This window comes from Equus asinus, chromosome 26, assembly GCF_041296235.1.
Source record: "Equus asinus isolate D_3611 breed Donkey chromosome 26, EquAss-T2T_v2, whole genome shotgun sequence".
NCBI lineage: Eukaryota > Metazoa > Chordata > Mammalia > Perissodactyla > Equidae > Equus > Equus asinus.
In genome coordinates, this window is record NC_091815.1 from 37,016,994 (window position 1) to 37,042,315 (window position 25,322).

Genomic DNA, 25,322 nt, shown 5'->3' on the forward strand with positions numbered 1-25,322 from the left:
GATCTACAACCCCTTGTGTAACTTTTTAAACATTTTTAAACTTTATTTTATTGCCGTAGCATTGGATTATAACATTATATATATTCATTATATATATTTCAGATCTACATCGTAATATATTTTGAATTCTGTGTAGATTACATCATGTTCACCACCCAAAAACTAATTATAGTCCATCCCCTCACATGTGAGCCTAATCACCCCTCGTGCCCTCCCCTCTCCTGCCTTCCCCTATGGTGACCATCAATCCAATCTCTGTAGCTATGTGTTTGTTTGTCCTTGTTTTTATTTCTACTTATGAGTGAGATCATACGGTATTTGACTTTCTCCCTCTGAATTATTTCACTTCGTATAATACCCTCAAGGTCCAGCCTTGTTGTCACAAATGGCCGGATTTCATCATTTCTTATGGCTGAGTAGTATTCCATTGTGTATATATATCACATCTTTATCCATTCTTCCCTTGATGGGCACCTAGGTTGCTTCCAAGTCTTGGCTATTGTGAATAATGCTGCAATGAACATAGGGGTGCATGTGTCTTTATGCATTTGTGTTTTCAAGTTCTTTGGATAAATACCGAGCAGTGGGACAACTGGATCATATGGTAGATCTCTTCTTAATTTTCTGAGGATACTCCATACTACTTTCCATAGTGGCTGCACAAGTTTGCACTCTCACCAGCAGTGTACGAGAGTTCCCTTCTCTCCACAGCCTCTTTGAACACTTATTGTTTCCTGTCTTGTTAATTATAGCCATTCTGACAAGAGTGAGGTGATACCTCATTGTAGTTTTGATTTGCATTTCCCTGATAGCTAATGACCTTGAGCATCTTTTCATACACCTGTTGGCCATCCGAATATCTTCTTTGGAGAAATCTCTATTCAGATCTTTTGCCCATTTTTTAATTGGGTTGTTGGTTTTTTTTTGTTGACATGTATGAGTTCTTTGTATATTTTGGATATTAACCCCTTATCTGATATACGGTTTATAAATATCTTCTCCCAGTTTTTAGGTTGTATTTTCCTTTTGTTGATGGTTTCCTTTGCTGTGCAGAAGCTTTTTAGTTCGATGTAGTCCCATTTGTTCATTTTTTCTTTTGTTTCCCTTGCCCGGTCAGACATGAGACTTGAAATTATGCTGCTCAGACCAATGTCAATGAGCGTACTGCTTATGTTTTCTTCTAGAAGTTTCATGAATTCGGGTCTTACATTTTGAGTTGGTTTGTTTGCCTTGTGTAACTTCTATGGTTGTGTTAAGTTACGTAGCAAAGGGGACTGTGCAGATGTGATAAGGTGACCTGAAAATAAGAAGTTTATCCTAAATAATCTGGGTGGGCCCCATTTAAATATATGAGGTCTGAAATCAGAGATGTCAGAGACATGTGGCCAAAGGGGAAGTTAGAGGTTAGAAGCATAAAAGGATTTCATATGCTGTCTCTGTGCTTGAATATGGGGGCTGAAAATACATGGAAATTACCCAAAAAAAACCCCAATTATGCCAACAACTGCACAATCCTGGAATGATTTTTCCCTTGAGATGGAAGAAAAGTGCTCAGACCAGCTGCATCTTGAGATTGGACTTTTGCGATCCTAACTAGAGTACTAAGCTAAACAAGCCCCAATGCTGACCTACGCATTGTGAGAAAATACATGGGTGTTGTATCAAGCTACTAATTTTGTGGTAATTTGTTATATCAGAAATAATAAACTAATACATGTAGGAATAAGTGTAATGATAAAATATTTAAGAAATAAAATAACATAAAAGTAACCATTAATTTCTCCAAGACCAATTTTGTACCCTTTGTGGTATATCCTATTTTTAAATTGCATAAAAAATAAACACATACACACCATTAATATATTTGAATTTTTTCAATATTGAGGTAAACATTTTCTTATTGGAGTTTTCCAACCAAATTCCTGTCCTTAATCAGTAATCTCTGAAGAAAACATTTTCAAGCACCGAGTGAGTGAATACTACCTCAGATTCATGTTGGGAACCAATGAACGACCTTTATGGAAACACTTCCTGTTTACACATTTACAGATTTGAATCTGTCTCCTGCCATCACACACATCCTAGCATATGTACCATTGATCTTGAATTGTGCACATGTGAATTATCCAGATGTTTTTTGAGATATGAGATTCCTTCACCTTTTCGATTACACAGTTTCATTCGGAGTAGGAAATTGCCACAGGGCCATTGCACATGACTATAAAACAGAATATCCCACTTGTGTACACATACTACATCTTTCATATTTTGGACTTTTCATTTTGGGGTACATTGTTATTGTCTCCCCCTCAGGGTTGTGGAGCCTGAGGAATAGCAGAGGTTTCCAGGGAAAACAAGTCATTAGAGGCCTCCCACTGGCAAACGTGTGTAGCCGCTCCAGCCCCTCTATACACAGAACCAGGCATGGTCCCAGGACAATGTCTTGGGCTGAGTCACCCACTTGGCCTGGAAAATCACTCCTTGGAGTGCCTGTGCTCCAAGAGGTTCCCATCCAAATGCTGCAGGCGTAGATTATGCTCCCAGAGGAACCATGACACATTCCCCTTAGAGCAGGGCTCAACTTCCAGCTGCATCCTATTCCCTCCCCCATCTTGGGTCTCCATCACCTAGAATGCAGTAAGGCACAAGACTGTAGGTCTGAGCTTTGAGTTCAGGCCCATTGAAGACCAGAATTTGTAGCACAAATCATTCATACCACCAACTCCCTGCTGCCCCTTCTATGGGTATTTGATTGCCTCTCCCTCTATTGCCTGTCTTCCTTGCTGTCTAATCTGTTGCATATGCACTCAGGGAACTAGGAAAGGTTCTCAGGGACGTTGATACAGCACCTTCTTTGCTCCTTCTTGCCCCAAGTGGAGCTTAAATTCCTGGTGACTGGATGGCCATAACTGTCCTTCCCAGCATAAACATGTAGGGCACCGACCAGGCCTTATGCTAAAGGGGAAATGACAAATTAGTTTATATGGAAATTAAGAGCTGACCTTCATCAAAAATGAGACTGAGAGAGAGAGAGAGAATCGAGAGACAGCTTGTAAAATACGTATATAAAGAATTGCTAGAAATAAACAGGAAAAAGAAAGACAAAACATTAGGAAAAAGTGAAAAGTATAATCGAGAATATACATTTGAAAAAGATACCAAAAGGCTATTTAATATGTGAAAAGATGTTCAAATTTATTAATAATCTAGAAAATGCAAATAAAACCAACCCCTTATACCCTCACACACCAACAAGAAAACTAAAATGAAAATTAAATAAATTAGCAGTGTTGTCAGGATGTGGGTAAAACAGAAATCTCATACACTGCTGGTAGACATGATAATTACTATAAAAAATACATCTTGGAAAATATTTCACTGTATCTTATAAATTTGAGCTGATGTAAACCTATAGTGTAACAATTTGGCTAACATATGTCTACCCAACTATTATTTGTACATTAGTCACTAAAGAAAATTTCTAGAATTTACATACCAGTACTATTCCCAATAGTCACCAATTTGAAAACACTCCTTGAGCATCAACAGTGAGACAGTTAAATGAATCCTTTGCTATACAAACAGAGGGATAATATACAGCAATGTTAATGAGTAAACCACAGAAACATGCAGAAACGTGGATAAAGTCATCAACAGCCTAAAGAAAGAAAATGTTAAAAACAAATAAGGGAAGTCCTACGACTAGAATATACAACTATGTACTGGGGGGGTTTTGGGGAGAAGAAGAAAAGAAAACAAATAAGGGGATATCTTCTTATTTACGTAAAATTTTACAAAATAGGCTGAAAGTTGCATATGCCCTTAGATAAAAGAATATTGCTCAACCATAGAGGTAGTGACTGTGGAAGAAAGAATAAAGATTGTGGCTTGCGGAGCATACTGACAATGTGTTTCATGATACATCTGTTACAGAGACAAGTGTGTTCAGATGGTGAAATTTCATAAAGCTGTGTATTTATGATCTGTATGTGATGTCAAATTTTTTTAGTACAATCAATGATAAAACACTTGATAGGAGGAGCTTAATAGATTATTGTTGGCTGTGTTGCCCCCTTGCTGTCCTGCTGGAGGTGAAATGTATTAAATAACAACACTCTGGTTCGTTTTTAACAGTATGCTATAATTTCTATTTAAACTAAAGCGTAATGAATATACACCCTCCAAGTAGAAGTAGTAAAGTATAGAATTATTTAAAAAATAATAGGCAAGTTACAGCAGAAAAACTAAGAACATAAAATAGGTGTAATGAAGAACACAAGATATATTGGTAAATCCAATCTGGAATATATTCATTATTATTTTGAACATAAATAGACTAATTGCTCCTCTTAATATCAAATATATTTTATCATATTTTTTCAGAGATATAGGTAAAATATATTGATTAAATTAGAGAAAAGAAAAAGTATATTAGATGTAACTTTGATCGATTAAACAAGCAGCATGACGATACACATATCAGATACATAGACTTGGGATTAGTCTGCTGGGGCTGCCTCAGTAAAATGCCACAGGCCGGTCACTTAAACAATGCATATTGACTTTCTCACAGTTCTGGAGGCTGGAAGTCCAAGCTCAAGGTGCTGACAGCGTTGATATCTCCTGAGGCCTCTCTGCTTCACTGGCACATGGGTATCTCTTCTCTGTGCCTCCCATGGCCATGTTGTGTCTGTTATGTGCACTCCTGGTGTCTCTTCTTCTTATATAGAAACCAGTCCTACCGGATTAGGGCTCCACCCTTATGGCTTGATTTACTCATAATTATCTTTTCCAAATCCTATCATGGGATACAGTCATATTAGGGGTTAGGGATCCAACATACAAATTTTAATGGTATGTAATTCAGTCCATCACATACGTTAAGCTTAAGGAAGTTTGTTAGTATTGTAATTAGTATTTTTATTTTGTAATTTCCTTTTCCCCAAATATTGATTGTTGGAAAACAGACATAATTTGATTAATATCATATATATTCACATGTACATATATATATACACAATGAAAGAGAGACAAACATATATACAAACACTTGCAAACATAAACACACACACATTTCTTGCTTGCTTTGTGGTCTAATACGTGGTTAGTCTTTCTAACATTCTTATGTGAACTAAAAAAATGTGTTTCTCTGTTTTGTGGCACAAGATTCAATATATATCCATTAGTTTTAACTAATTATTTTGTTTTTCCATTTTGAATCTTTAATACATTGCATCAGCTTTAAAACAGCTGTATTAAAAAATTTATTAAAATAGAAGAAATTTCCATTTTCCTCCTTTGAAAATATGTCAAAAATGGCACCTAAAAAATGAGTTTGTAAGAGAGAAATCTCAAATAAATAAAATTAGGAATGAGAGAGGAGAAATCACAACAGATACCAAAGAAATACAAGGGATCATAAGAGAATACTATGAAAAACTATATGCCAACAAATTGAACAACCTAGAAGAAATGGACAAATTCCTGGACTCTTACAACCTCCCCAAACTGAACCAGGAAGAAATGGAGAATCTGAATAGGCCAATCACAAGTAAAGAAATAGAAATAGTAATCGAAAACATCCCCAAAAATAAGAGTCCAGGACCAGACGGCTTCTCAGGAGAATTCTACCAAACATTCAAAGAAGACTTAATACCTATCCTTCTCAAACTATTCCAGAAAATTGAGGAAGATGGAGTACTCCCCAACACATTCTATGAAGCCAACATCACTCTGATCCCCAAACCTGACAAGGACAACACAAAGAAGGAGAACTACAGGCCGATATCACTGATGAACATAGATGCAAAAATCCTCAACAAAATTCTGGCAAACCCAATACAGCAATACGTAAAAAAAATTATACACCATGATCAAGTGGGATTTATACCAGGGACACAGAGATGGTTCAACATCCATAAGTCAATCAACGTGATATGCTACATTAACAAAATGAGAAACAAAAACCACATGATCATCTCAATAGATGCAGAGAAAGCATTCGACAAGATCCAACACCCATTTATGATAAAAACCCTCAATAAAATGGGTATAGAAGGAAAATACCTCAACATACTAAAGGCCATATATGACAAACCCACAGCCAACATCATACTCAATGGACAAAAACTGAAAGCCATCCCTCTGAGGACAGGAACAAGACAAGGGTGCCCACTTTCACCACTCCTATTCAACATAGTACTGGAGGTGTTAGCCAGAGCAATTAGGCAGGAAAAAGAAATAAAAGGAATCCAAATAGGTAACGAAGAAGTAAAACTCTCGCTGTTTGCAGACGACATGATCTTATATATAGAAAACCCCAAAGAATCCATAGGAAAACTGCTAGAAATAATCAACAGCTACAGCAAAGTTGCAGGGTATAAAATCAACTTACATAAATCAGTAGCATTTTTATACCCAAACAATGAACCAACAGAAAAAGAACTCAAGAACTCAATCCCATTCACAATCGCAATGAAAAGAATAAAATAGCTTGGGATAAATTTAACCAAGGAAGTGAAAGATTTATACAATGAAAACTACAAGACTTTCTTGAAAGAAATGGATGACGACATAATGAGATGGAAAGACATTCCATGCACATGGATTGGAAGAATAAACATAGTTAAAATGTCCATACTACCTAAAGCAATCTACAGATTCAACGCTATCCCAATAAGAATCCCAAGGGCATTCTTTACAGAAATTGAACAAAGAATCCTAAAATTCATATGGGGCAGCAAAAGACCGCGAATTGCTAAAACAATCCTGAGTAAGAAAAACAAAGCTGGAGGCATCACAATCCCCGATTTCAAAACATACTACAAAGCTACAGTGATCAAAACAGCATGGCACTGGTACAAAAATAGGTCCACAGATCAATGGAACAGAATTGAAAGCCCAGAGATAAAACCACACATCTATGGACAGCTAATCTTCGACAAAGGAGCTGAGGGCCTACAATGGAAAAAAGAAAGTCTCTTCAACAAATCGTGTTGGGAAAACTGGACAGCCACATGCAAAAGATTGAAAATTGACCATTCTTTTTCACCACACACCAAAATAAACTCAAAATGGATCAAAGACCTAAAGATTAGGCCTGAAACAATAAGTCTTCTAGAAGAGAATATAGGCAGTACACTCTTTGACATCAGTTTCAAAATAACTTTTTCGGACACTATAACTCCTCAGATGAGGGAAACAATAGAAAGAATAAACAAATGGGACTTCATCAGACTAAAGAGTTTCTTCAAAGCAAGGGAAAAAAGAATTGAAACAAAAAAACAGCCCACTAATTGGGAAAAAATATTTACAAGCTACCTATCCGACAAAGGATTAATATCCATAATGTACAAAGAACTCACACAGCTTAACAACAAAAAAACAAAGAACCCGATCAAAAAATGGGCAGAGGACATGAACAGACATTTCTCAAAAGAAGATATAAGTATGGGCAAGAGACGCATGAAAAGATGTTCATCATCCCTAACCATCAGGGAAATGCAAATCAAAACTACACTAAGATATCACCTTACACCCGTTAGATTGGCAAAAATGTCCAAAACCAAAAGTGACAAATGTTGGAGAGGTTGTGGAGAAAAAGGAACCCTCATACACTGTTGGTGGGAATGCAAACTAGTGCAGCCACTATGGAAAACAGTATGGAGATTTCTCAAAAAGTTAAAAATAGAAATACCCTATGACCCAGCCATCCCACTACTGGGTATCTATCCTAAGAATCTGAAATCAGCAATCCCAAGAATCCCATGCACCCCTATGTTCATCGCAGCATTATTTACAATAGCCAATATGTGGAACCAACCTAAATGCCCAGAACCTGACGACTGGATAAAGAAGATATGGTATATATACACAATGGAATACTACTCAGCCATAAAAAAGGACCAGATTGTTCCATTCGCATCAACATGGATGGACCTGGAGGGTATTATGTTAAGTGAAATAAGCCAGACAGAGAAAGACGAACTCTATATGACCCCAATTATAGGTGGAAGTTAACATATAGACATGGAGAACGGATCGGTGGTTACCAGGGAAAAGGGGTGGGGAGGTTGGGCGGAGGGCACAAAGGGTGAAATGGTGTGCCCACAACATTACTAACAATAATGTACAACTGAAATCTCACAAGGTTGTAATCTATCATAATCTTAATAAAAAAAAAAATGAGTTTGTGACACCCCTCCAAATGCCTATTTTCTCATTGCTACAAGATTAATGGAAGGCTCCACCATCAATTTATTGTCTCACCTGGGAAACATGAGTGAGCCATGGAACCAGTTCCTTGCTAACATGCCCAACTGGCTTCTTCACGTAATATGAAAAACAACCTCCTATGCTTCCCCCAAACAATGTCAATTATGCCAGTCAGCATGCATTTTTTTAATGGGTAACCCTCACCTGAGGCCTTTTAACAATTAGCAAACACATTCTTGCGCTCTTCTTTGTGTACTGTCGGTCATTCTGGTCCTTTCTACATTTTAAAATCTCCCCTCAGAATATCATATTTTAAATGACTACATCTTGCCAAAGATTTAACATACAGAATTCATGCTTGTCACTCAATCCTTCTACACCCTGAACCTAATTTACTCTCGAACTAAGCTTCATGCTATTCAATATTGTGAGGAAGAATCCTTCTTTTTTCAGTTTATTAATGAACATCACATATAGTTTTTCTATCTTGTGGAATATATCCTACTATCACATAAATAGCTAAAGTCAGTGAAAATTAAATATATCTGATTGAAAGTTACACTCTCAAATATTTCTCCAGATTTCTCTTGAAATAGTCTGGAGATTATTTCAAGAACCACCGCTTTGATATTGCATAGACTCTGAACTCTTCCACTGCAAACATTAAGAAAATCTGAATTACATAAGCATTAAGATGATAACTATATAATATTTTACATAGAATTAATATTCATTTTATTGTTTATTTTGGAGAAGAATGGTATGACTTATACTCTCTAAATGTGAAAGTTGATAAATTTGATTAATCCTGAAGGGAATTAACACATAAACAGTGAACCGCTATAAATATACATGCAATTTACAAATTTATGATAAGTTTAGGTGAGTTTATATTATTTCCCCAGAAAAGCAGAGCCCTGATAATCTGGAGTCATGGCTCATGAGAATGTAGGGACTTACAGATGGAAAACATGCAGCTATTAGCGTTCACCAGCCACAAACTGGAACTCTTAAATACTGTCAAACAAATGGGGAAGACAGAGGAGAGAGTCCACAGACAAACAAAGGTGCACACCAGGACAAGAATGCTTTGGGTGGCTCTGGTCTCAGGGGAGGATCTCAGGGAAAGATTGTTCCTACGCATGTATTGGACTTGCTGCTTGTGCCTGTATAGGATGAAAACCATGGAGCCGCTGGACCAGATCATGAGTCCCAAGGAGAAGTCATCACAGAATGAAAACAATGTTGCCTACAGTGCCTCGCTGATGTTGCCGTGACTTATCAAATAACAGTAGCCATAATCTCTTTTCCTTGTTATGTTTGTGTTGCTCCTTTTATCAGTCATTATAAAAAGAATCATAATACTTATCATCATGTTCAGAATCCAGCAGAAAATGGTGGAGCTGCCCATGTGCTTGGGAGCTTTTACTTTAAGCTGTGTCCACCTAGAGTTCAAGGGGATAATGGTGATGGCCTGGAAGACACTCAAGAGGCAGGTGGTGCCAAGAGACACATTCCTGCTCACTTTGTTAACATAGAAAACAAGTTTACATCCAATATCATTGAGGAAATCTTTTAATCCAAAACCTAGCATTGTTTGGAAGACTCCTTTAGAGAGAATGACTGAGAGGTTGGCTACAGTCAAGTGCGTGAGAATCAGATCTGTGGACCTCAACCTGTATCCTGTCACGTAAAAGAAGAGATAATGGTAAAGAAGATAGAAATTGCCCCCAATTCCCACAATAGTCTGTACAAAAAAGAGCATTCCTACCACCAAATCCCCGGAGGCCATTCTCTCTGTTGGCTGTGACTGATGCTCCTCTCCTGAGCCCGAGATTCCTGCATGGGAGCGTGACGGATGAGTTGCATGAATCATAGTAACTGAAATCCAATATTCTCATCTTATACTGTTTCCAAATCAGATAAATATTCAAACTTTCTCTTTTATCAAGTTTTCAATAGTTGACTGTAGAACTTTTAAGTGGTACTTACAAAATATGATTCACTTCCATGAAGGTCCTATGTATAACACACATTGTATTTCTCATGAGTCCATGAGATTGGCAGTACTATTATATTCATCGAAAATATAAGGAACACTTAGTCTGATAAAGGTTAATGATTTGTCTAAATTCTATTCTTTTTTACCGGAAAGGTGGGGTTTTGGACCTGGCTGCTTTGGTAAAGAGATAATTCATTTACTCTCTATGCTATTCTAGTATGACTAGTTAGCTGTGTTCTTTATATAATAGAGATGTATATTTAGTCATTTTCATATCTGGTCATCTTATTTTAGTGAGTGATACTTTATTTTGTAATTTTGCCTGTAACACGTTTCTATATACGTGTAAGGTTAATTGTGTAGGCCAGTACCAATTATGAATAAAGATATAGATATTTTTATCAAATGGAGGTGCACTGAGTATAGTCTAATTTTACACGAATTTTCTGAATGACAAATTTTATTTAATGAGTTCACATTTAATTCTATATTGGAGCAGCAAAATGCATTAATTTGTTTTAAGCCTGGGACCAAAATTTTACCAATCATGAAAACTGTCAATACTATGTTGTGCCCTAAAATACGGGTCTTGAAAAAACGGAATATGATTAAATAGCATGGGTAGAAATCAAATGTTACTAATTTTAAATCATAAACTAATCTGTTTATACAAGACAAAAGTATTGGCAATAAGGCAAGATTTGTGAAATAAATTAAAATATAAGGCACATATGCAAAATAGAATTTCTAGGATGAGAATCATAATCATTATATAAATTGAAATTCGTGGGAATGATTTCAGGATATTTTGAAAACAGAGACTATAAGACAAGATATATTTGTCCCTGATAGCCACTATCTGAAACCCATTCTTTTACATTACTATTTCCTTAAATTCTTCTTCCTGAACTTCAAGATAGAAAATAGCCTCACCAAAAGCAAAAGACCATGGCCTTTTTCCGTAGGAGACAATTACTGCCTCCATTAAGCACTTCCTACACCCAGAGTTAGAGAAAAGATTTCAGTTGCAGCAAGTGCCATTCAGAGACACCATTTCTACACAGGATTAAATGATTAATGTAGTTTCATCCTCCTCTTTATTACAAGCATGGATGTGGTAAGTATGTCTCTAGGAATCGTGAAAATACAGTCTATGGGTCCTGGAAGGTAGGTTGAACAGCAATTTGATTTTGGAACCACAGTCCTTAAACACTTAACAAGCGGGTTTTATTACAACTTGGTTTAAACACCAAGAGGCACCATCATCGTAGATTACTCTCAATTACACTAGGTGCCATCCTCCAGGATCCATACCTTACTAGTGAAAGATGTGGAATCCTCGTCTCTGTTTTCTAGCTCAGCTTAAGTCTCAGAAATGATTCCTTCTTCCCCTGTGTCTTTGGCACAGGACAAGGTTCAAATAGAGAAGAATCGCATTTCCAGTCTGATCTCTTACCCAGACTCCTGATACCCAGGCTTCCTTGCAGACTCTGCTTCTCAGAGTGAAATAAATAATATTCAACTGAGTCCTTCTGTCCGTCAGGATGAGGGTAGAGTGATAACCATGCAGTCAGAATCGTGTTGTATGGGCAGCCAGACTAGATATGTTTGTGATTCTGTGACGTCACCTCCCCTCAGAACTGCAATCATCTTTTCACCTGTAGTTGCCGTGAGAGGACAGGCTTGGTGATCTGAGAATATTTGTGAAAAACTTTTCTCCCTTTTGTAATTACCAGAAAACAATTAAAAGTTTGTAGTTATCTCCAAGGAGATCATAACAGTGTTTGGGAAAAACCCTATTCCTTGATCCTTGGAGGCAGGCAGGTAGTCATATTTTGGAGGCAACAGGAAATAGTGAGATCTGACTGAGGAGGGACTGGTAGCGAGGCTCATTATTCACTGGATTTAATACTCTCCTGAGAAATTTTTCTACCTAAAAGTCTTGTTTGCTCATCTTCAGACGACTGAGCTGTACCATCATTTAAGTGATGAGGAGAGAAATTTAGCCAAAGTACCTGAGAAAGTTTTTCAAAAGGATACAAGTAAAAAGAAGAACATGATGACATTAATTCCCATTAGAAATCACCGGACTTTTTCATAAGTCAATGTGAATTAAACTGAAAGTATAGATGATATGGCAATTTTCTAGTAAAATACAATTTATGGATATTGATGTTTCACCCTTCTTCCAGTGGGGATAGAACTGTAAACAGAAAATTATCCTTGAAAGATAAAAATGTAAAATTGATTCTCCCTAATAAAAGCATCCTGATCAGATGGTTAACAGACAGATGACACCAAGCCTTTAACTGTCAGATCAGCCAAAGTTGTTCCTTCGATTCAAGAGCATTGACCTTGTCCCAGGAACTTCCACATGTATTGTCTCCTGAAGATTTACTAATGAGCCTTGTTTGCTTCTGGAATTAATTAACAAATATAAAATATGGGTTTAAATTAATCCTTCACATTTTCCAACCAACAAAACTAATATTTGTTCCAGGTCCAGTACCCAAGGTCCCCCAAATTCCAAATCAGGGGCTAGTTAGAGCCATAATGGAAAACAATCATTATTTACAACTGATATTTGCAATTTATACTCAGATGCAAACACACATGCACACCCAGCCCCTTAAATATATAGTCACATACTCTCCTGTACTGAAATCTTTGCACACTTGCATAAACTTTCCACAACAAACACAGACATTCATCCTCAACGTGACACACACTCACAACAGGCCACTCATCTTCACAAAGTCAGCCTTACCCCATCAGCATGTGTGTGTCCATCTCCACAAGGTGTCCACAGGTGGGAGAGTAGAGCTGCCTCCAGACCTTTGTTTGCCTGAAATTGGGGGCACATTTCACTCTTTTTATTTTCCTTGCTTCTCTGCAACAACCTGCAAACAAGCAACATTTGCAATGTGCAACATTTAAAAGGTGTTCTGATAATGGCCACTTCAGGACAAGCGGTCAGTGGCAAAGTGGGAGTGTCGGGGAGTGATAATGTGTGGGTGTGTGATAGAGTGAGGCAGAAGCCAGGCTGATTTCTGTCTTGCGCTTCAGATCTAACACAATTGTGTGCCCAGAGTTCAGCTGTCTCCAGAATCTTCGCTTGAGTTGGTTCCCTCTGCCTAGGTTGCGTTTGTCGGCTTTGAAAGAGAATTTTCATGCCAGGCTTTCCTATAAATTAGAATCAACATGTAGTTAAGCGATTCTGAACTCTGGTTTACTCCCTGGATAATCAGTTAATTTTTAAGCAATAACACCATCTGTGGCCCTCTTTCAGAGGTTCCATTAGTTGGTCTGGCGTGGAGTTAAATGTTATTTTAATAAATATTGTTGAGTAAGGTGTCCAAGTAATTCCAAGGTGAGGCTGGGTTCAAGCACTGAGACCCCTGGACAGATATCTGAGGTCTGAGTGCAGGCTTTGGTCCATGGGTTGGTAAAAGTACCTATTCTGTATGGGCTTTTAAGGCACAGGTCAATCCAACCCACAATCCCATTGCTGTAGCACAATTGGTTGTCATCTCTGGGTGGCAACACACGATATTGGGAAAAAAGTCAATTGCTACCCACAACACGATGAAAAGCACAAGGAATAAACAAACCAGGATGCACTTCAAAAACAGGTTATCCAAATCTGTTAAACGTATAAAGATGTTCAACTTCCTAGTAATCAAGGAAATGCAAATCAAACAGTTCTCTAGGATCATCGAAAACCAATGAAAAGACTAAAATGAAAACAGCAGAAATGACCATATGTTGGCAGAATGTGTCTAATCAGGAATCTCATGCGAAACTGGTGGGTATGAAAATTGGGCAGAAAAAAGCCTTTTGGGCAATCTTTCACAGTATCCAGTAGTACTCAACAGTGGAAACCTATGGCCTGACAAATACACTACTATTTATATACCCAACAGGAAGTTGTTTGTGTGACAAAAAGCTCTGGCATTTGTATACTAGTACTTTTCTCAATAACCTCAAACTAAAAATCCCGCACAAATGTATCCACAGTGGAATAATAAAATGAATTGTTTAATATTATTCACACAACGGAATCTTATAGAGCAATGTTAATAAATAATCCAGGATAACATGCAAAAATTTTGAAAATTCACCAAAAAAAGATTGAAGAAAGCCAAGAACAAGTAAGGTGTGTTCAGTTTGTGACATTGCAATGAACCATGCATGTGACATTAATTTTTTTATTCAGAACAACAATAGAAAACAGTTGGAAGAAAATAAATCCACAAATAATATTGGATGCCATGCTATGGTGCAGGTAGAGTTAAATGTATTAAAATACTACACCATGATGAGTTTGAGAACATATGCTGAAATTTAACAACTATAAAATATGCATATATAACTTCCAAGATGAGAGAAGGACAATGTGGAATTATATAAAAAGTAGCCTCTATAGCAAAGGGGTAAAACGTAGAATTCCTTTAAAAAATTTATATGCAAGAAGTTAAGGTAGAAAGAATGAAAAAAATATGATGGTTGTAATGAAGAGCATGTAAGAAGTTGATGAATTTAATCCAAAATATACCCACTTTCATATTAACCGCAAAAGACGGATTACGACTAAGTTGTCAAACATTTTAAACTATATCCAACTGATTTCATTTTTCAAACATATAGGTAGAATATAAAAGTTAAAATATAAAGATAAAAATTATATTCAAGTAAGTTTAACCAATTACACAACTCACAAGGTGGTATCAGATAAAGTAGAATTGGAAAGTTGGGTAGGATTGCTATAGACCACGGTATAGCAGAACTGGAACCAGGCAGGTCACAGGACTGCTTCAGGGACTAAAGTCAGATCTGAGGTAAGCCTGTTATCAGAGGCACTTATGTGCATTTCTCTCCTGAGTCTCTTAGATGTGTCCGTTTGGTGGCATGGCTTCCACCATGTCCCTTGGCAGTTCTCTGCGTGGACAGAACTGCCTCTAGTCCATAATAGAGCAGATTTGGAGCCAGATCAAGGGGCTGCTTCAGGGACAGTGGTTGTCTCGAGGTCTTCTGGCCTGTTACTGAGGGCATCTACAGCTATATCTCCTCCTAAGTCCCTCGGGTGTGTGCTATTAGGGTTCCCCATATGGGCAAGACTGCCATTAGATCATGGGAGGGCAAAGCTGGAGGCGGGTCATGGTACTGCTTCAGGGATCTCCACTGGACCTGAGTTAGTGTGCCTGTTACAGGGGGTGCTTATGGTCATAGCTGCTGGAGGGCCCGGTAGAGAAGACTGCCTCCAGGCTGTGGTAGAGCAAAGCTGGAGCTGTGTCATGGGACCGCTTCAGGGACCACAATTGGGTCTGAGATTGGTGGGCCTTTTACCTTTGGCAATGATGCGTATAGCTCTTCCAGGGTGCCTTGACAGAAGTGGCCAGAGGCAGGACCACAGGCAAGTGAGACTGGAGCTGAGTTCACAGAGTGACAGGGCTGCTTCTGGTCCATAGGCAGCATCACAGTCGCAGGCCTGCCGCCAGTGCTGAGGCCTGCCATGTCAAAGTGGTCTTCATCAGTCTTGTGCTCCAGTGGTATTTTGCAACCTCCTAGCTGGATCCCACAGCTCCCACAAAGGCACTTGTGTCCATAAATGGTTGACAATTTGTGAGTGGGGGTTGTGCTGACATCCCTCCAGGATATAAATCCTAAGTGCTCATTTGTTGCTATTATTGTTGTTTTGTTTTACCCTTATTATAAACCATTTTAAAAGGTAAAACTCTTAATAGTTTTCTAAGTATGTTAACTTTCTAAAAGTATTCTTCATCTAAAAAATTCGCTAACCTTTGGCAGGTCTGAAACCCTGGTATAACTTCCATGTTTGTGTTAAGTTATATAGCACACGCACTTGTGCTGATGTGGTTAAGGTTACAGCTTTCCTTAATAAAATGACCTTAAATTAAGAAGTTTATCCGAGATTATCTGGGTAAGCTCAATGCAAACACATGAGCTCTTCAATTAAAGAAGTAGGAGATATGCGGCCAAAGACGAAGTAGAGATTAGAAGCATGAAGTAATTTCACATGTTGTTTTCATGTTTGAATACAGGGGCTAGAAGCACAGGAAAATCCCTTAAAAAAAAAAAAAGGAATTCTGCCAGCAATGGTACAATCCCAGAAGCAGATTCTCCCCTTGAGCAGGAAGAGAAGAGCTCAGGCTACTTACATCTTATTTGGGATGTGTATGCTCCCAATCAGAGTACTAAGCCAAATAGGGCAAAATATGGACCTTTGTACTGTGAGAAAATACCTGGGTGTTGGTAAGCTTCTAATTTTGTGGTAATTTGTTATTTCAAAAAAAAAAAACACAAGTAGGAATAAATTTCATAATAAAATATTTAAACAGTAAAATACAATAAAATTAGCCATGAATTGCCCCCAAACTGGCTTTTTTCCTTGAGGCATATCTCATTTCTTAGGCAATTTCAGAGTATGTCCCACTGTTTCATAGTATATCATGCACATTGTTAATACATATTTATTTTTTCAATACTTACAGAAATATTTTCACATTGAGGTTATCCAATCAAATTTCTTTCCTCAGTCAGTGATCTCCAAAGAAGATATTTTCAAGCACGTAGTCAGAAATACTACATCATATTTATGTTGATTATCAACAAACCATCTTTATGGAAACACCTCCTGTTCATACATTTACAGACTTGAGTCTGTCTCTTTCTATCACACGCATCCTAGCATGTGTATCATTGATCTTATGATTCACGTATATGTTGATTATCCAGATGTTTTATAAGACAAGAGGTTCCTTCACCTTTATGATTACACATTTTCACGCTGAGTGGTGAATTGCCTAAGGACCCTTGCCCATGGCTCTAAAACAGATTATTCCACCGTGTCCCCGCATACTGTATCTTTTATATGTTGGCTACTTTTCTTTTTGGGTAACTCCATCACGTCTTCCCGGGGATGGGGCAACCTGAGGAACAGCAGAAGTTTTCAGCAAAAACAAGTAAGGCCTTCTACCTCCAAAACTGCACAGCCCCTCCAGCCCCTTCTTGCACAGAATGAGGATACTTCCCAGGACAATGTCTTGGACTGAGTCACTCTCAGCCTAGAAAATCACTTCTCTGTGCTCCAAAAGGTTTTCATCCAAATGCTGCAGGTGTAGATTGTGCTCCCAGAGGAATCATGACACATCCCCCTTACATCAGGGCTAAGCTTGCAAGTGTGTCCTTGTCCTGCCACCATTCTAAGTCTCTGCACCACCACATCGAATTCAGTCGGCCCCAAGACCCCAGGTCTGAGCTCTGAGTTCAGGCAGTTCTAAGAACATAACCTGTAGCACAAATCATTCCTCCCACCAGTTCCATGCTGTGTCTTCCAGGGGGTCTTGACGGTCTCTCCCTCCATTGCCCATCTTCCTTCCTGTCCAATGCATTGCACATGCATCCAGAGTACCAGGACAAGTTCTCGGGGACCTTGATCCAGCAACTCCTTCAATCCACTTGGCCCCAAGTGGAGCACCAGGACCTGGAGACTGGGTGCCCAGAACTATCCTCCCCAACATAAATGCATAGGGCACCCATCAGGCTGTATTCTAATGGAGAAATGTCAGATTAGATTATATGAAAATTAAGAGGTGATCTTCATCAAAAGTTGAGACTGAGGGAGATTGAGAGAACCAAGAAAAGACTTGTATGTAACATATATAAAGAACTCCCAGAAATAAACAGAAAATGCTGACAAAACATTAGGAAAAAATGTGAACTATAATCCAGAAACTGCTTTAAAAATGATACCAAAGTTATTCATTTTGTAAAAAGACGTTCCAATTTCTTAGTAATCAAGGAAATGCCAAATAAATCATCATCTGATACTGTCAAACACCAACAAAGAGACTAAAATGAAAATGACCGAAACAAGCAGTGTTGTCAGGATGTAAATAAACCAGGAAACCCGTATTCTGCTGATGGGTGTGAGAATTAATATAAAACATATTTGGAAAACATTTCACTCTAATAAATTTGAGCTGATGTGAACCTACAGCCCAACAAGTTCACTAACATATATATATATACAAAACTCTTATCCGTACATTAGTCACTTAAGAAAATGTCTAGAATTTACATAGCAGTACAGTTCCTAATAGACACAAACTGAAAATACTCAAATGAACATCCACAGTGGAATGATGAAATTAATGCTTTGATATCCGAGCGCTAGAGTAATATACAGCAACGTTAATGAATAAATCACAGCAACATGCAACAATACAGATAAATTAGTAAACAACATAAGAAAAGAAAATGTTAAAAGTCAGTAAGGGAACACTTTTTTTATTTACATAAAAGTAAAAAAAAAAGAGGCAAAATGTTAACATATGCTCTTAGATATAAGAATACTGTATAACCTTAGAGGTAGTGACTGTGAAAGAGCAAAATGTTGCTTTGGTGGGGAGGGTGCTGAGAGGATTATGTTTTGTGACACATGTGTTACATAGAAAAATATGTTTACTTTGTGAAGGTTTATTAAGCTCCACATTTATGTGCTGCATGTGACATTAATTTGTTTTTTTAGTATGGATCAACAATGAAAAATAAAATCTGGGAAGAGGGTAACAGAGCACTGCTGGATTGCCATCACGTCGTCCAGGTGGAGGTTACATGCATTAAATAACAATGCTCTGATAGTTGTTAACAGTAGGCTATAGTTTAAAGACTAAAACTACAGCATAACGAATAGACTATGTTGAAGTAGAAGTCATAAGATACAGAATTATTTTTAAAATAATACAGAAGTTAAATAAACAATGAAGAACATAAAACAGGTGTGATGAAGAACATATGATAAATTGGTAAGTTTGATTTGAAATATATTTTTTATTATATTGAACATAAATGGACTAATTGCTCTGTTAATGTCAAACATATTTCAGTATATTCAGTTGGCTACTTTTTAAAGATATATACCTAAATATATGGATTAAGTTAGAAAAAAGGAAAAATACATTCCATGTAACTATAAACAATTAAACAAGTAGCATGGTGATAGAAATATCAGATAAAGAGACTCGGTATTAGTCTGCTATACAAAATACCATAGGCTGGAAGGCTTAAATAATAGAAATATATTTTCTCACGAATCTGGAGGCAGAAAGTCCAAGATCAAGGTGCTGGCAGAGTTGAGATCCCCTGAGGTGTCTCTCCTTGGCTTGCAGACAGCTGTCTCCTTCCTGCGTCTTCCATGGCCACGTCTCTGTTCATGTGGAAGCCAGTGTCCCTTCTTCTCATGAGGATGCCACTCCTCCAGGATTAGTGCTCCACCCTATGGCTTCATTTGATCATACTTGCCAATTCCAAGGCCCTATCACCAAGTATAGTCATGTTAGGGATAGGGGATTCAACATACAAATTTTGAGAGGACATAATTAAGTCCATAACATACTTTAAACTTAAACCAATTTGTTAGTATTGCAATTAGTAGTTTTTACATAATTTCATCTCACTTTTCATTACATAATTCACTTTTCCCAAAATATTGATTGATGGAAAACAGACAAAATTTGATTGATTTTATGCATATTCATATTTCATATGTGTACATGTGTATACACATATATAGAGAGAAACATTACAAACATGCACAAACATAAACACTCACACATATTTCTTTCTTACTTTGTGATTTAATGTGTGTTGTACAGTCTAACATTCTCATGTGAACTTAAAAATAATACGAGCTGGGGCCGGCCCCGCAGCCGAGTGGTTAAGTTCTCACGCTCCACTGCAGGCAGCCCAGTGTTTCGTTGGTTCGAATCCTGGGCGCGGACATGGCACTGCTCATCAAGCCACGCTGAGGCGGCGTCCCACATGCCACGACTAGAAGGACCCACAACGAAGAATATACAACTATGTACCGCGGGGGTTTGGGGAGAAAAAAGGAAAAAAATAAAATCTTCAAAAAAAAAGAAATAATATGGGCTTCCCTATTTTGTGGCACAAGATTCAATACAGATGCATTAGATCTAACTAATTATTTTATTTTTCAATTTTGAATTCTTAATAGAGTGCATCAGCTTTATAGTGTAAACACCATTAAAAGGTTAAAAGATTAATTAAAATTGAGAGAAAGCTATATTAAAATATTCATTAAATTTAAGAAATTGTCATTTCACTCGTTTGAGAACACGTACACCAAAAACATCGCATACACGAAATGATTTCATGGCTAATTCCTCCAAACGTCTATTCTCTCACTGCTTCCAAGATTAGTGCAAGGGCCAGCTGTAAACTTACTGCCTCACCTAGAAACATGAGAGTGAACCATGGAACCTGTTTCTCGCTAACATGCCCAATTTGCCTCATCGCGTAATAGACTGAGCAAAAACCATGAACCATAATAGAAGAAACTACAGGAAATCAGATTGTAGTTAAATTAAGAGCTGTTGCTCATTAAAAGACAGCACCCCAGGAAAAGACTTTCATTCAGCATACATGAAAATTTCTACAAATCAACAAGAAAAAGAAACCCAATAGAAAAGTGGCAAAAATATACCAAAGGATAATTTTTTTCAGAAAGCTACTCAAACTGTATTTACACGTGAAGAGATATTCAAATTCAGTAGTAATAAAAAATACAAATAAAACTCATATCTGGAAACATTACACACCAACGAGAATACGAACATGAAAATGACTGAACACACCAGGTGTTGGCATGATGTGGATAAACTAGGAATTTTGTCCCCTGCTCATAGGAATGAAAATTGGTTAATAAAAAAGCCTTCTGGAAAATATTTCATAGCATGTAATTAAACTGCATATGCAAAGATACAGGCAAAAGTTCCACTGCCATATATATGTCTCCAAGACTTTTACTAAAGTGACTCTCAAAATGAAAAGAATTTACATATGAGTACTAGTTCTAAGAGCTCCAAACTAAAAATCGCTCAAGTGAACATCAATGGAGGAAAGATTAAATTAATTATTTGATAGACAGCTCTGATAAATTCTTAAATAACATAGACAAAAAGGAAATAAGCAAATTAATGCCATATTGCTTGAGTTGCATACAATTAAAAACAGGCTGAAAGACTGTTTTGTTATTAGATTATTTGATATTATTTGATATTAGACTGCTATGTTATTAGATGTCAGGATATTGTTTACTCAGCGGAAGTATTGACTGCTTGATGGAAAAAAGTTGTGGTGAATGCTGCCATATCCTGTTTTTTTTTTTTAAAAATCTGGCTGTTGAGCACAGAATTATGTTCAATTTGTGAAATTCCATTGAGCCCTACATTTATGTGACATAAATTTTCAAATATAGATGAACAATAAAAGAATTGGAATAAATTAGATTGTTGTTGGATTGCCATCACACTGTCTAGGAGGATGCTAAATATATTACATAACCACATTCTGATTAATATTTCACAGTATGCTGTCATAGCTCCGTTAAAATGAAAAGATATTGATTGTATAAATTCCAAGCAAATGAAGTAAAATGTAGAAGTATTTAAAAAATTAATATGGAAATGTTTAGACAGAAAAACCAGGAACATACAACAGGTGTAAAGTAGACCATGCAGTAAGTTGCTAAATCTAATCCCCAATGTAACTGTTATCGTATTACAAATAACCACACTAGGGGCTGGCTCCATGGTGCAGTGGTTAAGTTCATGCACTCTGCTTTGGCAACCTGGGGTTCACAGGTTTGCATCCCAGGTGCAGACCTACACATTTCTTATCAAGTCATGCTGTGGCAGCATCTCACACACAAAATAGAGGAAGATTGACAGACATGTTAGATCAGTGACAATCTTCCTCAAGCGAAAAGAGGAACATTGCCAACAGATGTTAGCTCATGAAAAAGATAATAATAATTAATTAGACTAATTACTCTTGTTAAAATTAAGCACAATTTGCTAAATTCAATTGGTTACTGTTTCAAGCAATAGAGTTAAAATATAAGGATTAAATTCACAAATAAGAAAAATGCATTCCATGTAATTTCAACCAATTGATTATCCTACTATAAAGGGGCAAAATATAAAGTTATTTTAATTTATTGATAGAGAAAAAGTTAAATAGGCAAGAATGGGAAAATAGAATAGGTGCAATGAGGGGCATTGAAAAATAGAGGAATCCATTCCCAAATATATCCACTTTTATCGTCACCTTAAAGATGTCTCCTAATACAGTCAAATATTTTTTAGCATATTCAGTTGGATATTGTTGTAAGAGATACACCTAAAATATAAAGATTTATATAGAAAACGAAAAATACAGAAATGTAACCAACTGAACAACTAGCACTGGCAGATGGAGATATATATATAAATATTTAATTCAGATAGACTAGACTTCAATGCTGAAGTAGCTTATAATTACGGTAATTAGTCTTATTTTTTTATTTCTTAATTTATGTCTCCAATGTTATTTATGGATGAAAACTAAAAATAATTTGGCATGTTACATATTTATACATATGCATATATAAACACACAGATACACAGAAATATATGTGTATATACACATGCACAGATATGCCAACATATATGTGTATATATACAAATATATACCTATGTGTATATACACACAGAAGCATATTGTTTGATGTCTAATACGTATGTAAATATTTCAAAGTGAATCATGTGAGCTTAAAATATCTTTCTCCGTTTTTTCAGCAGAAGGGTCAATATATATCCATTAGGTCAAAATAATTCCTTGTTTTTCAAATATTTGAAACCCTACATCTTTGTATCTGCTTTATAATGTAAATATGGAGAGACTTATACTAAAAGTATTTCTAAAACATCTAAAATTGATGAAATATCCATTTTATTCCTTTGAATATCTACGGGCCCAAATTGACACATATAAAATATGAATTCGTGACTTACCCCTGCAAGTTGCTATTCCTTCTTTGTTTCATGATCAATTTAAGGCTCAACCACACCTTTATTTCCTCAACTTAAAGACATGAGAGTGCTCCTTGGACTCGATTCTGCCAAAATGCCCAGTTGGCATCTTCCCATAACAGAAAATTCTACCTTGAATTGATCTAAATGTGCATGGCATTTTTCCCAGACAGAATGCATTTTAGTAGCTAACATTTACTTGATGTCATTTAAAAATAAGCAGAAAGACATTTTTGTAACCTCATTTTTCTGATTCAGTTCAACACGACCAATTCTACATGAAAATCTTTCAAGTATACTATCCTTCTCTGTGATAAATTATCTCATATGTTTGTGTTCTCTCTAAGGATGGAATGCATAAACCTCACCATTGTTGCTCAATGCATCTAATCTCTGAAACTGTATACCCTTTGCTTAACTCCATGTCCTTCAATTTTCTGTGGGAGAATTTTCCTTCCTCCAGTTTCTTGAACGACGATCTCATTGGTTTTTCTGTTTTACGGAACTTTTTCTATAATCCTATATGTAATATGTCCTGAAAATTTATTATATCAGATTGAAAGTTACATTCTTAAAACCTTCTCCATAATCTCAAGATTGTTTCTAGAACCACTATTTTAACACTACATAGACTCTCAACTCCTCCACTGGAAACATGAATAAAGTTTCAATTACATATATATTAAATTTGATAAATATATCACACAACTTATTGCTATCGGTGTTATTTATTTTGGAACAGAAGCTCAGTCTAACTTGTTTACGACTCTCTTGTCACATGGATATTTCATAAATGTGCTTACACACTGAAAGCGATTAATGAATAAACAACTAACCATTGTGAATATGCATATAATTTACATATTTGTGATAAGTTTAGGGAATTTCATATTTCATTCTAAACAAAGCAGAACCCAGATACTCTGGAGTCATGGCTCATGGTAATGTAGGGGTTGACAGTTGGGAAACATGCAGTGATCAGTGTAGAAATGTTCTTCAGCCGCAAACTTGGATTGTTAAAAACTGTCAAACAAATGTGGAAGATAGAGGAGACAGTCCACAAAGATACAAAGGTGCAAACAAGGACAAGGATGCTTTGGGTGGCTCTGGTCTCAGGGGAGGATCTGGGGGAGAGATTGTTCCTATGAATATGTTGGACCTTCTGCTTGTGGCTGTGCAGTTTGAAAACCATGGAGCAACTGGCCCAGACCATCAGCACCAAACAGAAACCATCATGGAATAATACCAATAGCAAAGAGAGTGACTCTGTAATTTTGCAGTAAAATACTGTATAACAGTAGCCATAATCCATTTTCTTTGTGATGTTTGCCTTGATCCTTTTCTCAGTTATGTGAAAAGGAACCAAAATATTCAGCATCATGTTCAGGATCCAGCAAAGGATGCTGCAAGTACCTATGTACTGGGGACACTTTACTTTAAGCTCTGCCCACCTGGAGTCCCTGGGACTGATCACAATCACCTGGAAGACACTCAAGAGGCAGGTGGTGCCAATGGACACATCCCTGCCCACTCTGTGAACATAGAAAAGAAGTTTGCACCCAATATCATTGAGGAAAAGTTTCAGCCCAAAAGCTGTCATAGTTTCTGAGACTCCTTTGGAAAAAATAACTAAGAGATTGGCTAGTGTCATGTGGCTGACAATCAAATCTGCGGGCCTAAACCTGCGTCCTGTGAAGTAGAGAAAGAGAAAATGGTAAACAAGAGAGAAATTCCCCAGAATTCCAAAGACAGTCTGTAATAAAAACATCATTCCTATCACCAAATTCCTGGTGGCCATTCTGTCTCATCCCAGGGAGTGATACGCATCTTCCGAGCCAGAGATTCCTGCATGGAAAATGAGGCATGAGCTCTAGGTATCACATCAACTGAAATTTCAATATTCTCCGCTTACATTAGTTCCCAGTGGAAAATAAGTATTTATAATTTTTCCTTTCGAAGAGGTTTCTGAGAGTTGAATGTCTAACACTGAAAGATCTTTCAGAGAATATGGATCACTATATAACGTCATGTATGTAGTTACCTTGTATTCTTCATAAATTCTTGAGAATGTCAGAACTAGTATTTTCACTGAAAAGATAAAGAGAAAAGAGGCAGATAAATGTTAATGATTTGTCCAAATTTAAACCCTTATTATGGGAAAGGTGAATAGGAGAATCCTGCTGGACTGGTAAAATGGTAGTGCATTTAAA

General features: G+C 36.9%; 1 protein-coding gene and 1 pseudogene across 1 annotated transcript; both read right to left on the reverse strand.

Annotated features, from left to right (window-relative positions):
* Nucleotides 1-9,102: 9,102 nt before the first annotated feature.
* On the reverse strand, nucleotides 9,103-10,006 carry LOC106822631 (vomeronasal type-1 receptor 4-like; annotated as a pseudogene).
* A 13,936-nt stretch (nucleotides 10,007-23,942) lies between these two features.
* Nucleotides 23,943-24,910, reverse strand: LOC106822630 (vomeronasal type-1 receptor 4-like). Its single transcript, XM_014827915.3, has one exon. The coding sequence runs from the start codon at nucleotides 24,908-24,910 to the stop codon at nucleotides 24,011-24,013; it is 900 nt and encodes a 299-aa protein (XP_014683401.3). The 3' UTR covers nucleotides 23,943-24,010.
* Between the last annotated feature and the right edge of the window lie 412 nt (nucleotides 24,911-25,322).

Excerpts from the sequence above, each read along its gene's own strand:
- LOC106822630 (XM_014827915.3), bottom strand. The coding sequence starts at position 24,910 with ATGGCCACCAGGAATTTGGTGATAGGAATGATGTTTTTATTACAGACT.